Source organism: Macrosteles quadrilineatus, unplaced genomic scaffold, assembly GCF_028750875.1.
Source record: "Macrosteles quadrilineatus isolate MER2022 unplaced genomic scaffold, UCM_ALF_1.0 Scaffold_2__2_contigs__length_208266976, whole genome shotgun sequence".
NCBI lineage: Eukaryota > Metazoa > Arthropoda > Insecta > Hemiptera > Cicadellidae > Macrosteles > Macrosteles quadrilineatus.
Window position 1 is genome coordinate 159,082,700 of NW_026542595.1, and position 23,538 is coordinate 159,106,237.

At 35.2% G+C, this 23,538-nt stretch overlaps 2 protein-coding genes across 2 annotated transcripts in view; one reads left to right on the top strand and one right to left on the bottom strand.

Moving 5' to 3' along the window:
• Nucleotides 1-2,494: 2,494 nt before the first annotated feature.
• On the top strand, nucleotides 2,495-4,410 carry LOC128987791 (uncharacterized). The gene is made up of 2 exons (XM_054408817.1): nucleotides 2,495-2,773; nucleotides 2,940-4,410. The coding sequence occupies exons 1-2, from the start codon at nucleotides 2,771-2,773 to the stop codon at nucleotides 4,161-4,163; spliced, it is 1,227 nt and encodes a 408-aa protein (XP_054264792.1). The 5' UTR covers nucleotides 2,495-2,770; the 3' UTR covers nucleotides 4,164-4,410.
• Nucleotides 4,411-4,471: 61 nt separating this feature from the next.
• The window catches only part of LOC128985070 (uncharacterized), a 35,539-nt gene continuing 16,472 nt past the window's right edge, over nucleotides 4,472-23,538 (bottom strand). Inside the window, exons 7-16 of the mRNA XM_054404443.1 lie at nucleotides 23,150-23,269; nucleotides 22,312-22,458; nucleotides 9,929-10,052; nucleotides 9,469-9,613; nucleotides 9,302-9,393; nucleotides 8,993-9,112; nucleotides 8,826-8,945; nucleotides 8,575-8,778; nucleotides 6,528-6,736; nucleotides 4,472-5,722 (exon numbers count right to left, since the gene is read on the bottom strand). Of these exons, the coding sequence (XP_054260418.1) occupies nucleotides 5,344-5,722; nucleotides 6,528-6,736; nucleotides 8,575-8,778; nucleotides 8,826-8,945; nucleotides 8,993-9,112; nucleotides 9,302-9,393; nucleotides 9,469-9,613; nucleotides 9,929-10,052; nucleotides 22,312-22,458; nucleotides 23,150-23,269 (1,660 nt within the window). The 3' untranslated portion in view covers nucleotides 4,472-5,343. The remainder of the gene's footprint in view (nucleotides 5,723-6,527; nucleotides 6,737-8,574; nucleotides 8,779-8,825; nucleotides 8,946-8,992; nucleotides 9,113-9,301; nucleotides 9,394-9,468; nucleotides 9,614-9,928; nucleotides 10,053-22,311; nucleotides 22,459-23,149; nucleotides 23,270-23,538) is intronic.

Below are 23,538 nucleotides of genomic sequence, written 5' to 3' on the forward strand. Positions count from 1 at the left end.
CACAAATTGACGTTTTCACTCGTAGATTATCGTTAGGCAATATTAGAATATATAACCATACTGCAGTTATATTATCCAGGAATCTTCAGGTTATGTTATATCCGTAGTACCTTTTCGCACAGTAATCAAGTTGATCAGCTGTTGTAGGCTGTCCAGTGTCCAGACAGTGAAAGTAGTGCGGAACTGGTCAAATGCAGTCTGCTCCAGTTTCTGCCTATTCGATATACCTCACCTTTACTCTGTTATTTTCAGTGGACGTGAATAGATGGCAATTCCACTTACCTTTCAGTAGATTGGTAATTCTTTTCACTTGCGTTTAAAACCAGTACAACACATTCTGTATTGCTATCAAATCTTGCCTACCTGATATGTACTGGCTTGGGCTTAACCTGTCATTGGATTGGTAATTCTTTTCACTTGCGTTTAAAACCGGTACAACACATTCTGTATTGCTATCAAAGCTTGCCTACCTGATATGTACTGGCTTGGGCTTAACCTGTCATTGGATTGGTAATTCTTTTCACTTGCGTTTAAAACCAGTACAACACATTCTGTATTGCTATCAAAGCTTGCCTACCTGATATGTACTGGCTTGGGCTTAACCTGTCATTGGATTGGTAATTCTTTTCACTTGCGTTTAAAACCGGTACAACACATTCTGTATTGCTATCAAAGCTTCCCTACCTGACTGACATGTATCTGGCGCAATGAAGTGCTCTATAGATGAAGTATTTCACATTATTTTTCCTTTTCAGTAGCTGGTTTCGTAAATGACTGTTCTATGTCACTTATCTTCTGCTATCTTTTCAGGCTACATTTAAAGTATTCCGTATAAAAGTGAGCTACTATACCTCAACGTGATGTTACAAGCAACGATGTAAAGAACTAACTGAGTTGTTTATATCGTTGGTCAAGATAAGCTCATTCCCCTGATTTGAGATGTTTTAAAATTTAGTTGGAAACATGACCTTACTTGCATACTCTGGCAAGAACTTCCATACTCTATTCCATTTCTATACTCTACAGCTCTCTCTGCAAGGACTTTACAGTTTGAATCATTTTCTTCACCAGTACCGGGAGTGGCGGTAGCAAAAAGTTAGGCTATCTCATATTTTTGATCACGTTCCCAAAATTGACGACCCAAATGTACTTCTGGAATTAATTTTACAAAAAATAGGCAACACCTTACAGTAAATCAAACAACTTACTCCACATTAGCTAACGTCACAATACTGTACAAGCTTCTGCATAGCCTACTTTATCAAAATTAGCCCGATGCAATAAACAAAGTTACAGGACTCTTGGTACTTCTACTCAAACATTATATCATGATACATTGAAAGTCATATTGGGTATTAAAAGTGTAAATGTTCTCAGAATTAGTGAAAGATAAATGGGAGATAGCGAGCGTACTAAGTACTATTAGTAAGTACTATTACTTAGTACTTATTACTACTACTTAGTATTACTATACTATTACTTAGTACTAGTACTATTACTTTTATGAAATAACGATCAGCTGTTTGGATTAGTTCTCACTTCTAGCTGTCACTGATATGTTTACATTAATAGCTATTTACATTACAAGTGTATTAAGAGCGTTTTTACATCACGCAGGTGAATGTTGTGCAACGAGCGGAAGCGAGTTGCATAATTCACCTAAGAGATGTAAACACGCTCTTGCGCAACGTGTAACGTACAAGATTTTACCTGACCCGACAATATACATACATGGGTTTACGTACAATATTTTTCATTATCCATTTCACTCATCGTCTACTAACAGTAACGTTCTTTTACAAACAAAAGCTAGGTTAATGAAAATACTTTAAAGCATAACAATAACATTCAAGCGCACAGCTGATTTCTAGCGTTGAACGTCGATGCCTCCATAGAGGTATATTTTTTAAAGTTAAGCACTCAATGTTATTTAAATGGGTTTCATTACATCACCGAGTGAGTTTTTTCAACTTTACATCACTCGAGAAGTAAGGAAGTTGTATACATCACGCTTGGGGTAGGGAAGTTTAACATGGCGGGTTAGGTAAAAGTTGTTTACAAATACATCAAGTTTTGTTAGCACATCCAAACCAAGTGAAAATTATAAAATAGAATTTTAGGCATTTATAATTTTGTTTTATAAACAAAACTACCTATTTTTTAGATTTGTAAACCTTCATTCGATTTTTTCATTATCAGCACGTTTAGTTAGTTTGGTATTGGGTTATGACAGTTAATTTTAATAATTAAAAAATTATAAAATTAACTGTTTCTTCAGACGCTGTATATATAACATCCTGTATATATGCTGAGTGGGTTTAAATTACTGGTTTTAAATTTCCAGTTGTTTTCTAATCTTAATATTTTTATTAAAATGCTTAGTAATAATTCAAACACATGTTTATTAATTCCCATAAGAGAATGTAAACAAGAGTGAATAGTTTGGTGTTGAAGGAATTGTTGTTACTTAATTGATGCTTACAACAACATGGCTCAGGATTTGTTTGTATTTTCAAAGAGTTTCCAGGAAAGTTTGGACGATTATAACTGTATTTTAACTAGTGATTTGAAAACAGAAGATGTGAAAAGGGAATCCCAGCCTGCCTTTTACGAAAATTGTCAGTGAACGATCGCCTATTCCAGAAGCCATATCATTCCATGCCATGGCGAAAGCACTGGACATTGAGACTTTGCCCCTAGAAGTTATAGAGGCACTTGTTTCTTTTCTCTCGTCAAAAGATTTATCCAATTGCATAGGCGTTAGTAAAACATGGTACAGTATTTTTAGTGATGATTTATTTTGGAAAAGACATTGTATAGCTAGTTAAAATTCCTATTTTTCAAAAAATAAGTGCCTTGTTGAACCTGTGTCCCAACTAACAACAAACAACACGGTTTTGCCCATTGAAAAAAACCGCCTCTCATTCTTACAAGAACAGCACTTATTGAACAATTGGAGATGTGGGCGCTTCAGGAAGGAAGTAATTGGAAGTGGTTTAACCCGTGATGTGATTGGCTTTGACTTTACTTATACTGAAATATCATTTTTGGACGATGACCATATACTTGAAAAGGAACATGTCTATGATAAAGGTCTAACATATGAGACTAGAGTTTGGAATGTAGCTGAGACTCCAGTCCTAGTATTGACTATACCCCACTGTTTGAGTGAACGTTTTGATGCTGACACTTATCAAATAGTCAATAGCAATCTGATAGTTGTCATCCAATGTAATTTAGTACAAGTTTACGAAATCAGCTTGGATTCTAAAAACTGTGTTCTGAATCATCTCTTCTTTTTTGATAAACCGGAGGAATTCTCTCGTAGTTTAACAGCTGATAGCGATATTGAAAGTATCGTGGTCTCATCAATTAATGACTTTCCAGAGTTTCAGTTTCTTTGTCAGTTTGTTTTTAGTGGGCAATATATGATTGGAACCTATAAACATGGGGAATCTGCTCTATTACACATTTGGGACGTCAAGACGGGGAAAAAGGTTAAAGAAGACAGATACGAAATCGGACCAATACAAGATATAACTTTAGAATCTACTCAGCAAGTCACTGATAAGGTCCTCGTAACCTACCATTTAAAACATGTCACTAACATAGGAAATGATGTTGGAAAGAGTACCTCAATTATTTATGATATTTCACGGTTACAGTTTATCCTGCCTAGTCGGTTTGTTCACAATGGATATGTGTTGTATTTTGATGGCCATTTGAGTGTCATACAAACCGCTAGCACACCCCTCAAGATAGTATATCATCATGATGCAATGAACCAGAGTAAAACCATGACTGGTATAGAAACATGTCCTACAACCAATGTTCATCCCCTAGGCAGTAACCTATTGATATCTACCGAGCAACAAATATACCTTGTAAATCCTGTCAATTTAGTAACCCGTAACCTAATGAGGGCCGATTTTCCACTTTTGTATACTGTGTTGGCTGGAAGATTTATCTTGTTGCATGGGTATTTATACTTACTGATGGGGACATGCTTTCAAGAGGTATGGGAGATTGGCGAAACAGAATGCAGAAAAGTTTGGAAATATCCAAAGACAGAACGTTGTATAGCCAGGATGTCAAATAGTGTCTGTTCTAAAGTTCTTTTGGAGCATGAGAACGGAACATTTATTGTATTGAATTTCTGGTAGAAAGTAGGAATGATTGTTGTTACCCTAAAATAGTGTTATTACCTACTCTCACTGAGTTAGTGGATTGACATTAAGTCAAAACATTAAGTTTTGGCAGTTAAACACTACAAAAGGTTTGATCTCACCTATTTCCCTATTTCCACCCCCAGCTTTGTAATGGGCGTAATAGTTTTTTGTACGAAATAAAGCGATAAGTACTGAAAAACTTGATTCTGAGAAACTCCCTAAGATTAAGATATTCACCAACATGAGCATTTCTAAATATTCCATTTGGAAATTGACTGGAAGGTGATTTTAAAAAGGTTATAAAATAAAACTCCATTTTGTTGATGGATTAACAGAGTTTTATTGATTTATAAATACAATAACAACTTAACTTATATGTACAAACACAAACATTAAAGCTGACATCGGGGCTTTGTTATGACATTTAAACTTGTAATACCTAAAATCGCCTCAGAAATTGAAGCCCTATATTATCCTGTATTAATATACAAACTAAAAAAAAGAAAAATAAATCAGCTCAACCAGTCTACTAGTAATTTACTTATATTATTATCACAAAGAGAGCATATAGTCTATTAGAACAGTAAAAAAAATGATTTTACTATAAAATTAACTTTTTTTTCATAAATAATTAACTTTTGTTTACCTATTGTCACTTTAAAAAAATTTTATCATTTGCAAAAAAATATTTGATTAGTAATTTGTTTTTAACTATTTTTTTAATACTTGTTTTGATTCAAGTTTGGAAACTATAAAATTCTCCAGAAATAAAAAAGTTTAATGCATACCGTACTACAAGACATACATTAAAGTAATTTCTTAATCACCCAAGCTAGTAATAGTTACAAAAGCTATTTTAAAGTAAATATATACACGAAGAGACAAAATATTTCTAACCTAGTTTTTACAGTATTTACAAAGGCACCATAAATCATTCAAATAACATCACTATTGTAGTGGAAATAACACAGTACAATAAATCAAGAATTTGTAATCAATAGTTCATGGTTTGTAGCACGTTGTTTTGAAATCGACAAAATCACTTGGTGCTAGTCTATTACAATCTATGTTAACCAAACAAATGCATTAGACCTTAAATCTAACACAACTGTTGTCAATAACAATATTATCATCTAAAGGATAGTAGCAACCCCTATGTAAATTCAACGTCACTTCACTTAGGCATAAGTCTAGGACCGTCTGTTATAGGAGTCCATTCAGCATTTGTACCCTCTGGAACTACCATAGTGTTAGCAGAAGCACTAGTCTTGAAGAAGTCAATAATGGGATGGTAGCTATAGTTGACTCTCTTGGAGGACCCCACAGTCACAGTCTGGGGTGTGGTGGAGATGACTCTCCTAGTAGTCATGGAAGGTGTGACTGAGGAAGGGTAAGTAGGCACTCTCTTGGCTGGTGTCTGATATGTCCTAGGGGGAGGCTGATAGTCGGGGGCTGAAGTGACGAAGGAGAAAGTGTCGTCTGCTAATAGACTGTCTATTGGCAACTCTGGATGTCTTTGGTTCAGAGTTGGCTGGACTGGGTGGTACTTTGGCCTGAAATTTCAAATACGGAATATATAACTGTTATCATTTTCATTGATTAGTATAGTGTTTGATTATTAGAATTTGAGGTGCATTCAAAAAAGAGGAGGTAAAAATGCTTTCACACATACAGGTTGCTAGTCTGTAGTGAATTGATCTCAGTCTGAGGTACTATAGAAACTTATAGATAGATATGAAACTTAGTACCAGCTTCGACATCCTCCATTTGCATTTTTCCAAGTACATCTATAACAATATAGACAATTGTGTAAAGGCAGATTCAATTATTATCAATTTCAATTAATTGATCTATCAATTAATTAACAGTGCAGTTTCTAGAATTTGCAGTAATCTAACATAATATAGCTGGAGAATTAATTCCACTATCACACCCTACTATCCTTTTAATTCTCTATTATCTATTATCTATTGCATGTGTATACTTTTCACCTAGCCAAACCAAAAGGACAACTTATTATCAATTATCATTTTATTTTGATGGGGACGCTACCTAGGTGTGTATTTTAATCCAAATATGAGTGAAGAATGAGTGTAAGAATGGTGTGAGATGATCTGAGTAGCTTTGTTACTAAATTTAAGCATAAAATTGCATATTTTATGTCTCAAGAATTGTCACAGTAACAAAAACTAATATATAACGAATATAAAGAAGAATATGGAGTTTTAGACTGCAGTCCAATCTGTGTGTACCGATAGCTCATTTGACTAAGTTTTTTTAAACAAAAAATTGGCTACTGCTTGAAAATATAGGTTAAGTGTCTAGATAGTGTCAAATTATGGAATTAACATGTTGTACCTGATCTCGTTTATCTCTGTGTTGTTCCTAGAGATTGTCCTTCGCAGAAGATTCTCGTAAGGAGGATGAGCCACCGGGTATCTCACGTTGTCACTGGGCGACTCTACGTGTACCTGGGGCGGTTGTAGCCTGGGTGGCTGTAGTCTGGGCGGCAGCGACTCTCTCTTAGGAATGTTGTGTAGACCTGCCACTGGTCTTCTGTTGAAGATCTGAAGGAACATAATGTTAGATCACTTTAGTTTACTTTGAAGTCTGTGATAGTTTTAAATACCCCTGCCGCAGCAATCCTGCAGTCTAAGCGAATTTCCATTTGCCTGATTGGATTCAAACTAAAATGTCTCCTTACAAATATCACATTAATTCCCTATTGAAACAGAATTAGTTTAATGAGTACTTAGATTTGCTGCAACAGGGAGGGCAAAAAAGTTTTTTAAATGTAAAATGTTAAAAGGTACTGTGGTTTGGTAAGAAATTGATGTATTTTCCAAATTTGATCAAAATATGTTCATAAACAAGCAAACTACAACAGTTGACTTATCCTACTAATATTATAAATGAGAAAGTTTGGATGTATGGATGTATGGATGTATGTTTGTGACAAGTGAACGCGAAAAATACTGGTCGGATTGGGCTGAAATTTGGCATGATGATAGCTCACATTCCCGTTTAACATATAGGCATATTCTTATTTCAAAAACCTTTTGGGCTCCGCCCCAGTGGCTCTGGAGTTTCCCATATTAACCTTATGAGAAATGGAATTATTGAATCTTAACAGCTGTTTCAATTAAACAAGTTGGTTCTGTTCTATGATGTTCAATAGCATTAAAGTTACAATGATTACCAACAGGGTGCAGCACTATTATTTCCTTTTCATTTATGACAACAGCTAATTTGCAACCAAAAGGTGAGTGAGCGTAGCGAACGAACTTCAACCTGGAGGCGAGTTAGCGTAGCGAACGAGCTAACCTGAAGGCAAGTGAGCGCAGCGAACGAGCTCCAACCTAAAGGTGAGTGAGCGTAGCGAACAAACTTCAACCAGGACGTGATTGAGCCATGCGAACGAGATAATCTTGAAAATTAAGAAGTTAAACGGGGCAAAGCCCGCGGGTTACAGCTAGTTCTCCATAAGAATAACATGAGAATTTTAAAATTACAATTTTTGTTTAATTTTATCTGTAACAATTAGGCGCATAATAACGCTTCAATATACTAAATTATTTGTTTTTTTAAGCTCTACAAAATGGTTTAAAAAGAAATTGTGAAATTTTGTGTTTTGGGGGTCAAAAATGGGAAAAACCTATTTTTACCCCATAGAACCCCCCATAAACCCCCGTTCCCATAGTCCGATCATGCTGGTTCGGGAACGCATTCAAGTTTATCCTGTCTTACACCTTCAAACCAAATTTTATCAAAATCGGACAAAAATTACTTAAGTTATCGTGCGGATGGACACACACACACATATATATATATAGATATATAAAAATTTGAACGAATGGTGTTTTTGGCCTCTGGGGACATCAAAATGAAAAAGTAAATCGGTCCCGGGCCTAGGTCTTACCATGAGACCTACGGTAATAGCTACTTCCCTATAGGAAAATTCGCTAAAAGGAAGAAATCTACAGATCCCTTATAAAAACATGCTTTTACAAAATTGCATTCAAAAACACTCGCTAGGTCTACACCAATTGAGATTTGAGATCACGTCAATGGGTTTTGAAATGGGTCCTGTGATTCAGAGGTAATTTTTCAACCATAATAATACATCAAAGTTAATTCATATTGGGAGCGCTAGTGCTATGAGAAATATACCTGACTTCTTCCATACTTGCAACATAAGCTCCTAATGACAGAGTTTGATGATGAGCTTCCTCTTGAAGTAGTTTCAAAGCAATTATATTTACTTATTTTAAGTTGAGACAAGTTTGTTCTACCACTGTGTTCAAAGAAAATAATAATATAAGTGACCACAAAATAGACTAAAACTTATTACAAATTGGGGGTTTAAACATTGTTTTTCTATAACATTTTCAAACAGAAGATTTACCTGTTTGGGAGGTGGTAGTCTATGAACTGCATGAGTGTCCTCAGCAGCTACAAAGTTAGTCTCAGGAGCTTCTACATAGTTGACCCTGGGAGGTAGTGGAGGGAGAGAGGTGGCAGGGTGTCTCTGGGACTCTGCCCCACTGGCCTCAGGTCTCTGGAAGGGATGTGCTAGACCACTGATGTGACAAGAGCAGCAGGTAGGCACCTAGAGCATTGTTAGATGTTACACTCAGGAACTTCTGCATAGTTGACTCTGGGAGGTAGTGGAGGGAGAAAGGTGGCAGGGTGTCTCTGGGACTCTGCCCCACTGGCCTCAGGTCTCTGGAAGGGATGTGCTAGACCACTGATGTGACAAGAGCAGCAGGTAGGCACCTAGAGCATTGTTAGATGTTACACTCAGGAACTTCTGCATAGTTGACTCTGGGAGGTAGTGGAGGGAGAGAGGTGGCAGGGTGTCTCTGGGACTCTGCCCCACTGGCCTCAGGTCTCTGGAAGGGATGTGCTAGACCACTGATGTGACAAGAGCAGCAGGTAGGCACCTAGAGCATTGTTAGATGTTACACTCAGGAACTTCTGCATAGTTGACTCTGGGAGGTAGTGGAGGGAGAAAGGTGGCAGGGTGTCTCTGGGACTCTGCCCCACTGGCCTCAGGTCTCTGGAAGGGATGTGCTAGACCACTGATGTGACAAGAGCAGCAGGTAGGCACCTAGAGCATTGTTAGATGTTACACTCAGGAACTTCTGCATAGTTGACTCTGGGAGGTAGTGGAGGGAGAGAGGTGGCAGGGTGTCTCTGGGACTCTGCCCCACTGGCCTCAGGTCTCTGGAAGGGATGTGCTAGACCACTGATGTGACAAGAGCAGCAGGTAGGCACCTAGAGCATTGTTAGATGTTACACTCAGGAACTTCTGCATAGTTGACTCTGGGAGGTAGTGGAGGGAGAGAGGTGGCAGGGTGTCTCTGGGACTCTGCCCCACTGGCCTCAGGTCTCTGGAAGGGATGTGCTAGACCACTGATGTGACAAGAGCAGCAGGTAGGCACCTAGAGCATTGTTAGATGTTACACTCAGGAACTTCTGCATAGTTGACTCTGGGAGGTAGTGGAGGGAGAAAGGTGGCAGGGTGTCTCTGGGACTCTGTCCCACTGGCCTCAGGTCTCTGGAAGGGATGTGCTAGACTACTGATGTGACAAGAGCAGCAGGTAGGCACCTAGGTTATTGTCATAGGTAAGCTTGCTTTAAAAAAAAAGCTTAAAATCTAATTCTTTTGCTACGTGTTGGTACATCAACATTTTAAACCGTGTTTGTACTTTGCAGAGTAGCAATCATCTTAAGAATTTTTAGAAATGTCTAGGTACCTTGAAAATATCCATAGTGAGGCCAGACTTGTGGTCCCATGTGAGGAGGCGGTGGTAGTTGTAAACCTGTGTACACTCTGACTTGAAGTTATCTGGTAAGTATGAGCATGCCTGTTGAGGTTTCCTGAAAGAAACCCACCTTTTAAATTGTTTATGAAAAGACTTAGGATTATTATTTGCTACATAGCAAAGCTTTGTTGATAAGTTTCTTTTCTTTCTTTCCTTGGGAAAAATATGTATCTGCCATAATCTTGTAGCTTCCCTAACAAAGTTGAAAATATATTTAGCAACACTTAATTGTTATATATCATAATTGGTTCACTTCCATTTGAATTTGTTGCTAGTTCCCCCCTTAAAGAGTGAAACAATTTGAATGTGAAATAGAATATAAATCAAATTTTCTCCTTAGGGTAGTTTGTAAACATTATATTGTGATTTTAAAAGCCAAAACATACACTCTTAGCCTTCAACCATACTGTAGTTGTACATTGTGACCATCAAAGTATATAAAACAACTGGAACACCGGGTAGATAGGAGATTCGGAATAAAAAGCGCGCCGTTTCAGCAGCCTACCCCCACCACAAAGGGGGACTCGACGCAGATATGTCAGTTTCTCAAGCCGTGCACGCGGTTGTTAATACGCTCCTGACCGTGCATACAATAGGTTGACTGCAATTAAAGTTATATATTCGGAATCTGCATTAACTGCAGAATCTTACAGTGTAAATATAATCTTATTTAAATCGTAATTAGAATTTTAACAATTAAAAATGTTAAACAAATATCACACCTTGACATGAAAAAGTTACTAAGGGAGGATTTTTTTTATTTTTTGGTCAGAAGCAAACTTGAAGCGACAAAATTGTAGCTAATGAGATGATCTTCAGCATATAACCAAGCAATTTCAAATAAAATTTTCTAGTCGTGTCTAATGGAGTAATTAGTAACGCAAAGAGGTTCTTTATAAATCGCGCCGCGGGCCGTCCTCCCTGGTTCCACTGATCTTTTCGTTTACATTACTCCCAGAAACGTTTTGAGCACCATACAACCAATAGTTATATTAAATACATTTTTATTACAGGTTACACATAAATAAATACTGTATTATCACCTTCTAGGTAAACTATTTACATACAATGTTACTGTAAATTAAAATATACAATGCAGACTATATATACAGGGACAGGGACTGGTAATCCCCCTTTGTTTAGTTGTAACCATCGATGTATATAACCTAACTGGATCGCGCTCGGCTGGTAAACGAAAACGGTCCGCCGCCGCCGCGCCGCTCCCCCCACCACAAGTGGGCAACCGCAGTGGGCAATAGCATTGAAGTAGCATTGTGACCACCGACACATTGCACTTTTTTTCTTCCTTATTGTCACCTAAATGAATTTCTCTTTTCGTGTATGGTATTGTATGTAATTTTTTCTTACATTATCTAAACTATAATATAGGGACCCGGAACACATATTTAAAATTGAACTTTCTTGTTCGTAGCCTTGGATTTATAACACAGTTTTGATGGTATGTATATGCATCGATATGGATTATTTTATTCAGTCAGTTGGGTTATATAGTACATCAGTTGACGTTAAATTATATTATATAACATTAATTGTTCACTCTCACAGTAGTGAGAAAAACTTCAGTAGGCCTACCGGTATTGAATTCCCAATTGTAGAATAATCAAAGAAAATAAAATTTAACTTTTGTAGTTCTGATAGAACTTTAATTAAATCTAACCAACAAAACAACTTTTACAAATAGTAATCATTTGCTAGACAACAATTATACATTTAAAGATTTTCAATAATTTGCTAGACGTGGCTAAACAAAATAAGTTTATTTAGTTTCTGCCAAACGCCGAGGTTTGAAACATTACTTTTTAAGGTTTTTTTCTTTTGACACTTTATGACAATATACTTTAGAAAACAACATGCTTATCATTTTAATGAGCATTAGATCATGATTGTCTTCACCAAGATCTCCGTTTGATCTGTGGCCTCGGAATACATTGCCAGCAAACATCCTTGATGCCAAAGCACATATATTATAGGCATTCATTTTAGCACAGTTGTTTGCAGCAAAATTTCTGAATTGATTAAACAAAAACTTTATAATCTTAAACACATCTGACGAGGCTCTGACTAGTTTACCCCTATTTACATGATCTGTAAAATGAGTATATGGGCTTAAGTTGTGTTCGTCATCAACCAATAGATTTATACATTCCTCACATTCTAGTTTATTTATAATTTTCCTTGTCACAAAACCACATATATAGTAGCCTACAATGCGTTGTCCTTAAATGTACTATTAGTATCCTCGCAAAAATTAATCATAAGTTCAAAGTCGTCGTCGTTGTCTGCGTCGTTGTCCTCGGTTTCATTACTTTGCAACCGCGCTGCTTCTCCAAAGCTCATGACCGAATTTTGATGGTGTTCATCAAAAACCAAACAATTCCCCTTTGCAGAAGGCTGGATACTGTTACGGAACATAAGTTTTCTCAAGGCCCACTTAAATTGCTTTACATTTGGGTTGTTATTATTTCCTCCTCTAGCTCGTAAGTTATACATGAAAATAACAACTCCAGGTGATCCTGAGAAAAATTATAAGTTAGTATCTATATATTAATTTGAAACTTTTTTTCTTTGTGACAGCTATTTTGAGAGAACGGCTGGGCGTAGAAACTCGGTAGAGGTGTCTAAAGAAAGATGTTGGTGTGTAGGAGTGAAAATTTAAAAACGTACGTTTTCAGGAAGAGCACTTTGCAAATTTTTTTCCCATTTTTTCAAAACTTTTATTATTATTTTTATTTCATTAACATTTGAAGTTTCATAAAATGTCCATGGTAACGCAATATCTTTGGTATTTTTTAAAAAAAGAGCATCTTTAGTGGAAAAACACAAAATCTTGTCACGACCATAACAGACGTTTAAATGAATATTAAAAATAGTTAATATTATTTTTATAACTATGTTTTGCTATAAACTAATTTACTTTTATGACCATTATACAATAAAAAGGTCACTGAGCTTTTAGTATATTTGGTCTTTCTAGAAAAAAATAAAAAAACTCAAAAAATTGAAAAAAAGCCAATAAAATCTTTTTAAGTTTGTATAACTCCGAAAAAACTTACCTGAGACCCGAAAAATCGATATGTTTGTGTAGAGGTGTGCTTCTTTTGTGTATAAAACATTTAAATATGACGATATTTTAATTTTTGAAATTTTTATGATAGAAATCATAAACGTGATGGTCAGGGACAAGCGGTACGGTCGTGAATTTTCTGAAATAATCTAAATCTTTCTAAACAATCCTTCAATTATACTGTTAGTTATAATAAAAATAAGTGTTTCAATTGAACTAAACTGTTCAAATTACAATTATATTAAAGTTATTGTCACGACCAAACACACTATAATCCATAAGGCTGTATTGGTCGTGAAAAAACCCGCGATGGTCGTGAAACTTTGGTCGTGAAATTACGTGTTATTTGGCTCTGTTCTGGCGGTATCCCTTCACCTCATGTTCGAGGATACAAAGTGAACTTCTAGGTTAATCTAGCAATTGAAATATCTTATAAACAAAAATTAACACCATGTCTACTTCATCGAATGACTACCTACGGTCATGGACACACCAAAATTACAAAAAACACAATCTTTCCTTTATTAATCTTGTAATTCCTCCTTTCAACTCGAAATGACCGGCACTACAATCCTGACGTACACCCCGAACTAGTCTCTAAAACCAATTGACTCCATCGACGCCAGGCTTGCCACTGTCGTGCTCCAAAGTTGAAAATTTTTCCCAAATGGTCGTGACGCCAAATCGAGGGACAGACTTATTTTGTCATGGTAGTCAGTTTGCAATGACAATAAAATTATAATATGCTCCTTTTTTGTAAGTTTAATAACCATTGATGACATAAAAGTATGGCTTTATATATTTCGGGATGAATAATTAGTCTAAAAACAGCGTGAAAGTTGGAAAATGTACCCTAGGGACACGTCATGGTCGTGAATTTCGAGACTTTGAAAATACGAAAAAAATAACTAGAACCTATTTAAAACCAAATAAATGTGTGTAACATGTTGCCCCCGTCCCAAAAAATATTAAAACACATAATAATAAACTACAAATCCAGTATCTACGAAGTAAAAGGCCAGGGACATGAAAACGTACGTTTTTAAATTTTCACTCGTAGATGAGCCATCAAAAGAGAAACATGGAGAATTCCCTCGGTGCTCTGCCCCAGTGGCCTTTAAATTCCCATCCCATGTTATTCTTATGGAGGAAAACGAGGTTTCTGTCACAGCTAATTTGAGAGAACGGCTGGGCGTAGAAACTTGGTAGGGGTGTCTAAAGAAAGGTATTGGTCTGTAGGAGAGCCCTCAAAAGAGGAACAAGGTAAATTTCCTTGGGGCTCTGCCCCAGAGGCCTTTAAAGTTCACTCTGCAATTTTGTTTACATTTCATCCATATGGATAATTTACCCTACTTTTAATGAACCAGCTGTTAATATTAAAATTGTATTCAAAGGTCTACTGAAACTGTCAAAATTAAATGTTTACATTATTATTTATGATTTAAAATGGATTCTCCACTGCATGGCAAGTTTTTTTTATAGTTTCGACAAAATGATGAATTTATGATACGTTTTAAATGTTTTGTTCAAAAATCTATGCTTTTGCTCTTAGAAAATTTTAAATTATGAAATAAGTGTGACATATTAATTTCAAAAGAACATATAACTATTCCTTATCGGGTTAGCTTATATATAAGGTCAGCACTTGCCTTTTTTCCTACTTTCAATCACCATTTATTTTTAAATTCAAGAAAGAACACCTGAGATTCATTTATTGGAATAAAAGTTTTTGATAATCGGGTTGAACATTGTGTCATAGATGAGTACGTTGAGGATGAGAGCTGTGTTCAAGTTTTGGAATAGGCTAACTACGGACTCTATGGTTTTTGGTAAAGTAGGTGAACTAATGTCAATTCAGGTATTTAAAAAAATGTGTAAACGGTTTTTACTTTGATGTACACATGTAGCTCGGTCGAACAACCCATCTAAACCTCACTACATACAAAACATTCGGAAACACAACAGTGTCATCACATCTCATCGCATTTGCATAATTTGTTACAAAGGCTGGACTAGGTTATGGATTTGGTTCCGCAAATGTTCAAGATTAGATAAAATTTCCTACAATTATGGTTCATTCCAATCCACGAAATACATGCACAGCTTTATGTGATCTATATGGCCAAGGCAAAACTACCCCATAAGTTAATGAATCATTAAGTAAGAACAGGATGATTAAATACATGGGTCGATGTGGCAAGAGAAGGAATTAAAATTGCTGAGATCGAAGAAGTAAGAATGTTACTGTTTTCTGGAGAATCAGATATTTTGATCAAACAAAAAAAACTTATTTAATATGCTGACAGAATTCTGTATTTTTATGACCAAAGATGACGATTACTTACAAATCCGGATACAATCTGAATGATTTTCCTAAAGCAGATGGAATTAGTGGTTAGTAATAAATATTGACTCTTTCCATAACATGATAGACTAATTATATGAACTCATTCTCCCATATAGTGGAAGTGGCTTTGGTATGAAACAAACTCATGAACAAACAATTATAAGACTCCTAAAAAACCTTTTGGGCAACCTAAAGCCGATAAAAAGGTAGGAAATATTGTGTTAGCCTAAACGAATTCATCAATCACGTTTTTTAGGGAACACAATCGTCATACTTATTATTGCTTATCCTCCCTTCATTAACTAAGATTTTAATGACTTCACTCTATCCATCGCAATTAGCTGAATTTACATAAAACCCCAAGATTAACTGTCGATTTCGACGGGGTTCTACTAGTCTATATATTAATTTGAAACTGTTTTTCTTTGTCATAGCTATTTTGAGAGAACGGCTGGGTGTAGAAACTCGGTAGAGGTGTCTAAAGAAAGGTCTTGGTCTGTAGATGAGCCATCAAAAGAGAAACATGGTGAATTCCCTTGGGGCTCTGCCCCAGTGGCCTTTAAATTCCCATCCCATGTTATTCTTATGGAGGAAAACGGTGTTTTTGTCACAGCTAATTTGAGAGAACGGCTGGGCGTAGAAACTTGGTAGGGGTCTCTAAAGAAAGGTCTTGGTCTGTAGATGAGCCATCAAAAGAGGAATGAGGTAAATTCCCTTGGGGCTCTGCCCCAGAGGCCTTTAAAGTTCACTCAGCAATTTTGTTTACATTACGACCATATGGATAATTTTACACTGCTTTTAATGAACCAGCTGTTAATATTAAAATTTGTATTCAAAGGTCTACTGAAACTGTCAAAATTAAATGTTTAAATATGAAATAAGTGTGACATATCAATTTTAAAGGAACATAATTATTCCTTATCGGGTTCCCTAGTGGAAGACATCAATAGAAATCAATAGAAAAAATCTATTGATATTACTAGATGCTTAGTGATATCAATAGATGTTCATGGATATCATTATAAGTAAATACAAACAAATAGACATCACTGAAAACTTAGTCAATACATATCACTAGACATCTATAAACATAAAATATATCAATATAGATCATTTGAGCAAACAAATCGTTCATTGATATCAATAGAGAATATTTTTTAAATATGTTAGATGTAAATATAAATCAATAGACATCAATACGTATAAATAAAATGCAAAATATCTCTAAAATGTATCACATATGAACATTATGGATTATACAAAATACCAATGTAAATTTTGTGAAATACAGTAATAACAGTAATAAAAATGTTATTTTTTGAAAAAAGGAAAAACTCTAGTTCTAGGTCATAGGCGTTAGCTGAGGTACCTAAAACTCAATATAGGCAATTTAAAAATATATAATTTTAAAATTATTGTAAAACAGTTACAACTTGTATTAAAACTTATTTTTTAAACTGCCAAAAACTGATTGCTAAACATTAAAATTGTTGTAAAACAGTTACAACTTGTATTAAAAATTGTTTTTTAAACTGCCAAAAACTGATTGCTAAACATTAAAATTGTTGTAAAACAGTTTACAACTTGTATTAAAACTGATATTCTTAAACTTCAAAAAAGTGGTTGTAAAACAATTTTAAAATTGTTGTAAAACAGTTACAGCTCGTATTGAAACTTATTTTTTTCAACTCCAAAAAACTTATTGTTAAACAATTTTAAAATTGTTTCAATCTTATATCAAAATTGTTGTAATATGAAGTTTAAATCAAAATGTTTTAAAATTGTTATACAACAATTATTGTAATACAGCTTTCGACAACTTTAAACAATTTTTTTGCTTATTGGGTTATCGTTAGGGATAAAAATGCCTCACAAATTCATTATTGAATTCCTTATTTCTAGAAATCAATAAAAATAAATTGTATTGACACTATTCATATCACCCAAGTAGCAAGAAAACAGTTTGAACTGGTAATAAAACAGTTTTGAAACATGTTAAAGCATATAGGTACATGCTTGAAATGACACAAATGCCATTGAAAATCTTTTTCAAGTTAAATTATGAGGCCTAACACAGCTTCTTGCATTCAAAATGGCTATCATTACTCAGTCTGAACATGAAGCGTTCATGGTGTAATGGCTAAGACAACCGGCTTCCATGCTGGAGTCGTTCATATCACGGGAACTCGCTGAACTTTTTGCCAAGAATTTTTTACTTTTTAATTTTTATTTTATTTTTAGTGCATAGTTGATATTATTTAATGTTTTGAAACAAATTGAAAATGGTTTTTTAACAAGCTACAAATTATTTTCAAATAAGCTAATGACTCGGATCCTATTTACTTGTATTGATATGTATTGATGTGTATTGATGTGTATTGGCCCAAATACACATACGTATCAATACGTATCAATATACAATTTTTGTATTGATATATATTAATCTCTTACACTAGGGTTAGCTTATAATATATTGTAAGGTTGGCACTTGCCTTTTTTCCCTACTTTCAATTACCATTTATTTTTGAATTCAAGAAAGAACACCAGTAATTCATTTATTGGTATAAAAGTTTTCGACAATCGGGTTTAAATTGTGTCATAGACGAGTACGTTGAGGATGAGAGCTGTGTTCAAGTTTTGGAATAGACTAACTACGGAGTATGTTTTAATCTATGGTTTTGGTGAAGTAGGTGAACTAATGTCAATTCAGGTATTTAAAAAAAATGTGTACAGGGTTTTAACATGTATTTTTTACTGTACACATGTAACAACGCATCTAAACCTCTCTACATAGGCTACAAAGCATTCGGAAACACAACAGTGTCATCACATCTAATCGCATTTGCATGATTTGTTACCAAGGTTGGACTAGGTTTTGGATTTGGTTCCGCAAATGTTCAAGATTTGTGATCAAATTTCCTACAATTATAGTTCATTCCATCCACGAAATACATGCACAGCTTTATGTTATTGATCTGGCCAAGGTGAAACTATCCCATAAGTTACTTATTATCAAGTAAGAACAGGATGATTAAATACATGGGTCGATGTGGCAAGAGAAGGAATTAAAATTGCTTAGATCGAAGTAAGAATCTTACTGCTTTCTAGAGAATCAGGTATTTTAACGAATACAAAAAAAAACAGATTTAATATGCTGATAAAATTCTGCATTTTTATGACCTGAAATGATTTTCCTAAAACAGATTGAATTAGCTGTTAGTAATAAATATTAACTCTTTAAGTAACATGATACACTAATTATATGAACTCATTCTCCCATATAGTGAAAGTGGCTTTGACATGAAACAAACTCATGAACAAACAATTATAAGATTCCTAAAAAACCTTTTGGGCAACCTAAAGCCGATAAAAAGATAGGAAATATTGTGTTAATCGAATTCATCAATCACGTTTTTTAGGGAACACAATCGTCATACTTATTATTATGTTTATCCTCCCTTCATTTAACTAAGATTTTACTGACTTCACTCTATCTATCGCAGTTAGCTGAATTTACATAAAACATCAAGATTAACCGTCGATTTCGACGGGGTTCTACTAGTCTATATATTAATTTGAAACTGTTTTTCTTTGTCACAGCTATTTTGAGAGAACGGCTGGGCGTAGAAACTCGGTAGAGGTGTCTAAAGAAAGGTCTTGGTCTGTAGATGAGCCATCAAAAGAGAAACATGGTGAATTCCCTTGGGGCTCTGCCCCCGTGGCCTTTAAATTCCCATCCCATGTTATTCTTATGGAGGAAAATGGGGTTTTTGTCACAGCTAATTTGACAGAACGGCTGGGCGTAGAAACTTGGTAGGGGTCTCTAAAGAAAGGTCTTGGTCTGTAGATGAGCCATCAAAAGAGGAAAGAGGTAAATTCCCTTGGGGCTCTGCCCCAGAAGCCTTTAAAGTTGCCTCTTCAGATTTGTTTACATTACGACCATATGCATAATTCTACACTACTTTTTAATGCAACAGCTGTTAATATTTAAATTGTGAATTATTGAATTTGTCAAAATGAAGTACAGTACTGTATTTGCAATATGGATTTTTCTGATTTTAAAATTGATTTTCTCCTGCATCGTGTCATGTTTTGCAATATTATGTTCTTATTACAAAATCAGTGGAAAATCCTAATATCACAGTAACTTTTAAAATGATTTCTTATGTAGTTAACTTATATCTATTGTATGGGTTGGCTTCTGCCTTTTTTACCACTTATTGGAGATTGTACGTAGGTGATATTCTTTGGCATATTGCATCTGTAGACGAAACTTGGGTTGGTGTAATTATTACAATGGAAAAGAGCGAGAAATCCTGGACAATTTGATACAGGCTAAAAATCAAACTGAATTAACACTGTGCTACATTTCTTGAGCAATCATTGAAATAACCGATTTCCAAACAATGGAAACATAGAAAAAGTCATAGAACACAACCAAGTAGAAGAAATAGAAATAATGTTTTTTTAAACTAAAAACACGGAAAAAACAAGATCGGCTTTTTGAAAAAAGATAAGATATTTACAAAAGATTTTGATTATATCTAACTGTTGTGTAGATCGTGAGTATTTCCATAATCTTTGAGTCGCCTGTAATGCTTCGCAATTGCTCGAATTCGAGCAACAGGTACACTAGTGTAATTAAATTTGAGATCAGTTAATCGTTTATCAATTAAAATGCGAATTGTGTTGATGTTAGTAATGAAACCAAGAGCAAATGTCTTTCTAGGGTGTTCTAAGATGGGGACGTTTTCAATTTTTAAACTTTTTAAATAGTTTAAACTTTTGTCTAAGATCATATTAATGTACATAAGGTTTTCTTTCTTTATGGGGGATTTGAAATTCTTCCCAAACGGGTCTCTACTGTTGAAAATGTCAAATAATTGGTCAATTTCCTTTTTGGGCACTTTTGTTGCAGTTGAATGCGACACACCTCTGCGGCATGATGCAGAACTTTCATTAGACATAACAAAAAATACCACCACTAACATCACGAGTACGACAGTGATTACATGGGATGTAAACAGTGCACACATGCAGAAGTCAACGCACGAGACAGTCGCCGGCACCGCGTGGTTGCCCACTGGTGGTGGGGGGAGCCTACTGTGCGCCGGCTCGTTTTCAGCGCTGTACTCTCATGGCAGGGCGCGATCCAGTTAGGTTATATACATCGATGGTTGTAACAAGGAATCGTCTACTATCTGCTTTGTTTGGTAATTAATGAGAAATTTCAAATATTAAGGTTCAGAGCAAATAATTGATGAGGTCATAAATACTAAACCTAGGAAGTATTTAACGTAAGGCAATAACAAAAATTGAATAATAAATTTACAAATCGAACTGTTAGGTTCGTGTTCCTTTGATAATATGAATATTTGTATAATTTTGCAAAGACACAATTAGTAAAAAGTGTTTTGAGTGCCATTGTTGTTCTGTATATGATTTAAAATTAATATCATCACACATAAGAGAAAAGGGTTTGGTTCATAATACTAAAAAGTACTTCTAAGAAGTTTTACTGCCCACAACCGTGCTTAAATATAGTACAAAGGTTGCATTACATGTTGAAGAAACAAAACCAATTTCTTCAATCTCTGCCTTACACCCAACTTATTTTTGTTACATTCATTCATAATGTTCCTAGCATTGGAGAAACAAGCGGTTTTGTAAAACAGTGTCCCTACAAGTTTCATTCATGGGCGGCAGCCCGGTACTGGTATTGATATTTCTGCAAATAAATGGAATATATGATCACATCAATAGAATAGTTAGTTGTATTCTTTAACTTATATCAACTATTAAAAAAGATCAACATTTATTCAGCTTTACAATGATCGAGTAGCAAAAACATAAAGAGTTGCTGGACTGAGGAGGTTGGTGCGACATGAAATCAATCTCGTCGCGCTATTAATCACTATACTACAAACAAACTACACACTTAATTGTAAATTGCTCGATCACATGTTAAAACTCATCTCTTAAACTACAACTTTGTCGCTTAAAGTTTTCTTCTGGCCCAAAAATAAAATACTTCCTCGCATACAAACTTTTTCATGTCATAATGTAGAAATTGTTGACTCTTTTTAACTATGGAAATTCTATTTCAAATCAAAAGTAAAATTTATTTATACCATTACATTCTGCATTTAATGCAGATTACGAATATATAAACATTATTGTACTTAATCTTTGTTATTGAAGGCTAGGAGCGAGGTAACATCTTCGCGCTCTATTCGATGAATTGGCTAAAATCCGCTGGGTCCCCCATGGGGGTGGAGGAAGGCTGCCACAACGGCGCGCTTTCGTGAACACGTACCTAGTCACCTAGTCTGCCAAAATTTCCTTTACACATAACTGTAAGAATGTTCTTACCCCAAGTATCTCTGAAACCTGTTTAAATGGAAACCCACACCTAAATAGAGTCTTAATCTTTGGTACGAGAGATATGGGATTGGTCCTCGGCATATAGGTACACAAAATTTTATTGAGTTTTGACTGTTTTCTATTAAAAGCATTTTGCTTACTTCATAAAAAAGTCAGTGGCGAAGACACTAACAAGAAGAAAAAGATGAACACTTACTCAAGAGCCAGGATAAACTTAACTTTATAGTGGTGGCTTAAAAAACATTTAATATGTTGAGTCGATGGCTCATTCGGTAGTGGGATCCAAGGCATTGATGTGAGGTTGTGTCTTGTTGCCCGTCATTAAATTTTATCTGCATGAGTCACTCTTTTACTCTTTGCTGAATATAGAGTCAAAAGCAAGGTTAAAAGAGGACACCTCTTAAAAAAAAGATTAGATGATTTGATCACAACATGAACCAACCCTTCAATAATATAGTTATAATTTGTGTGAAATTTTAGTGCTGTTTAACAACTCACGTGCACATCTCCAGCCTCAATGTCTGAGTGTAGTCTCCGGTGTTGACAACATACTTCCACTGTCCACTAGTAGCTCTGGCTCTCTTAGGTCTGGCAATCTCCACCTTGGAGCTACATACTGACTGTGGCTCGGCCTGGCCTTGTCTTCTGAAACACAGTGCTTAATGATATAATGCATATTTGGTCTAACCTGTCATCATTTATCTACTTGAACTTTCACTACCTCTATCAAATACCGAACTCTCAATGAGCTGGAATCAAAATAGACATCAAGATAGTCAATGAAAATGCTTGAAAAAGGTGTAATATCCTTGTGGATTCCTCCAGAGAGTATAAGTGCCTGACCACATAAGTAAGGTATAGAGGAAACATTCAAGAGCACACTTACTCAAGTAGTGTTTACCAGTAGTGTTAAGTAGTCTTAAAGTAGCTATGGTGTCTTGGACAGTCCAAAACCATTCCCCTCAACCTCATGTTCTTTAGTTCACTGTGAGGGAGACCGTTTCCCCTTTGTGATACAAATTTCTGCACAGTGGTCGGCACTCAAGTTCTTCCTTGCTCTTCATCAGTATATTTCCGGCACAACAACTAGAGCTGAAAGAGCTCATACGGTCGTCCCATAATCAAGTTTTCTCTGTAACTTACTTCTCTGTGCTCTGACTTCAAACAGAAGGTGACAGTCTTCTTCGACCAACTACCTTCTTTTACAGACAACTGCTCATTACTAAACTATAAATCAAACTAACCAGTGAACTGAGACCTCTAACATATTAGGTATGGACTGTGAAGTTTAAATAAAATTGAAGTAGAAGTAGTGGTATGTATTTTATTTTCCTACCTTTCCATTTTGAGACCACCATCGTTAAAAGTTCCCCCGAAGTCTTGTTTTGAGTCCATCCGAAGAGCCTCAAAGGCATTTTTGTTTGGAGAGCTTTGGATGCTTTTCAAAATCGCCTCCCTGCAAAAAATGTAAGTAAGAAAAAAAGAAGATTTTTCCTCAAAACAAACAATGTATCAAAAGGATCATTCTCTTAACATAAACCATAAACCTATACCAAACTACCAGATTAACAGTCATGAACTATTATATCATCGATCTCTAATTACTACAACAATACAGATCGATGACTATTAAAGAAGATCAAATTTCAAAATAGGATGATTTATCATAATGAATTCCAGTTTGATTTCATATATTTGTAAATTTTGGTCTTAAAGTGCTTTATA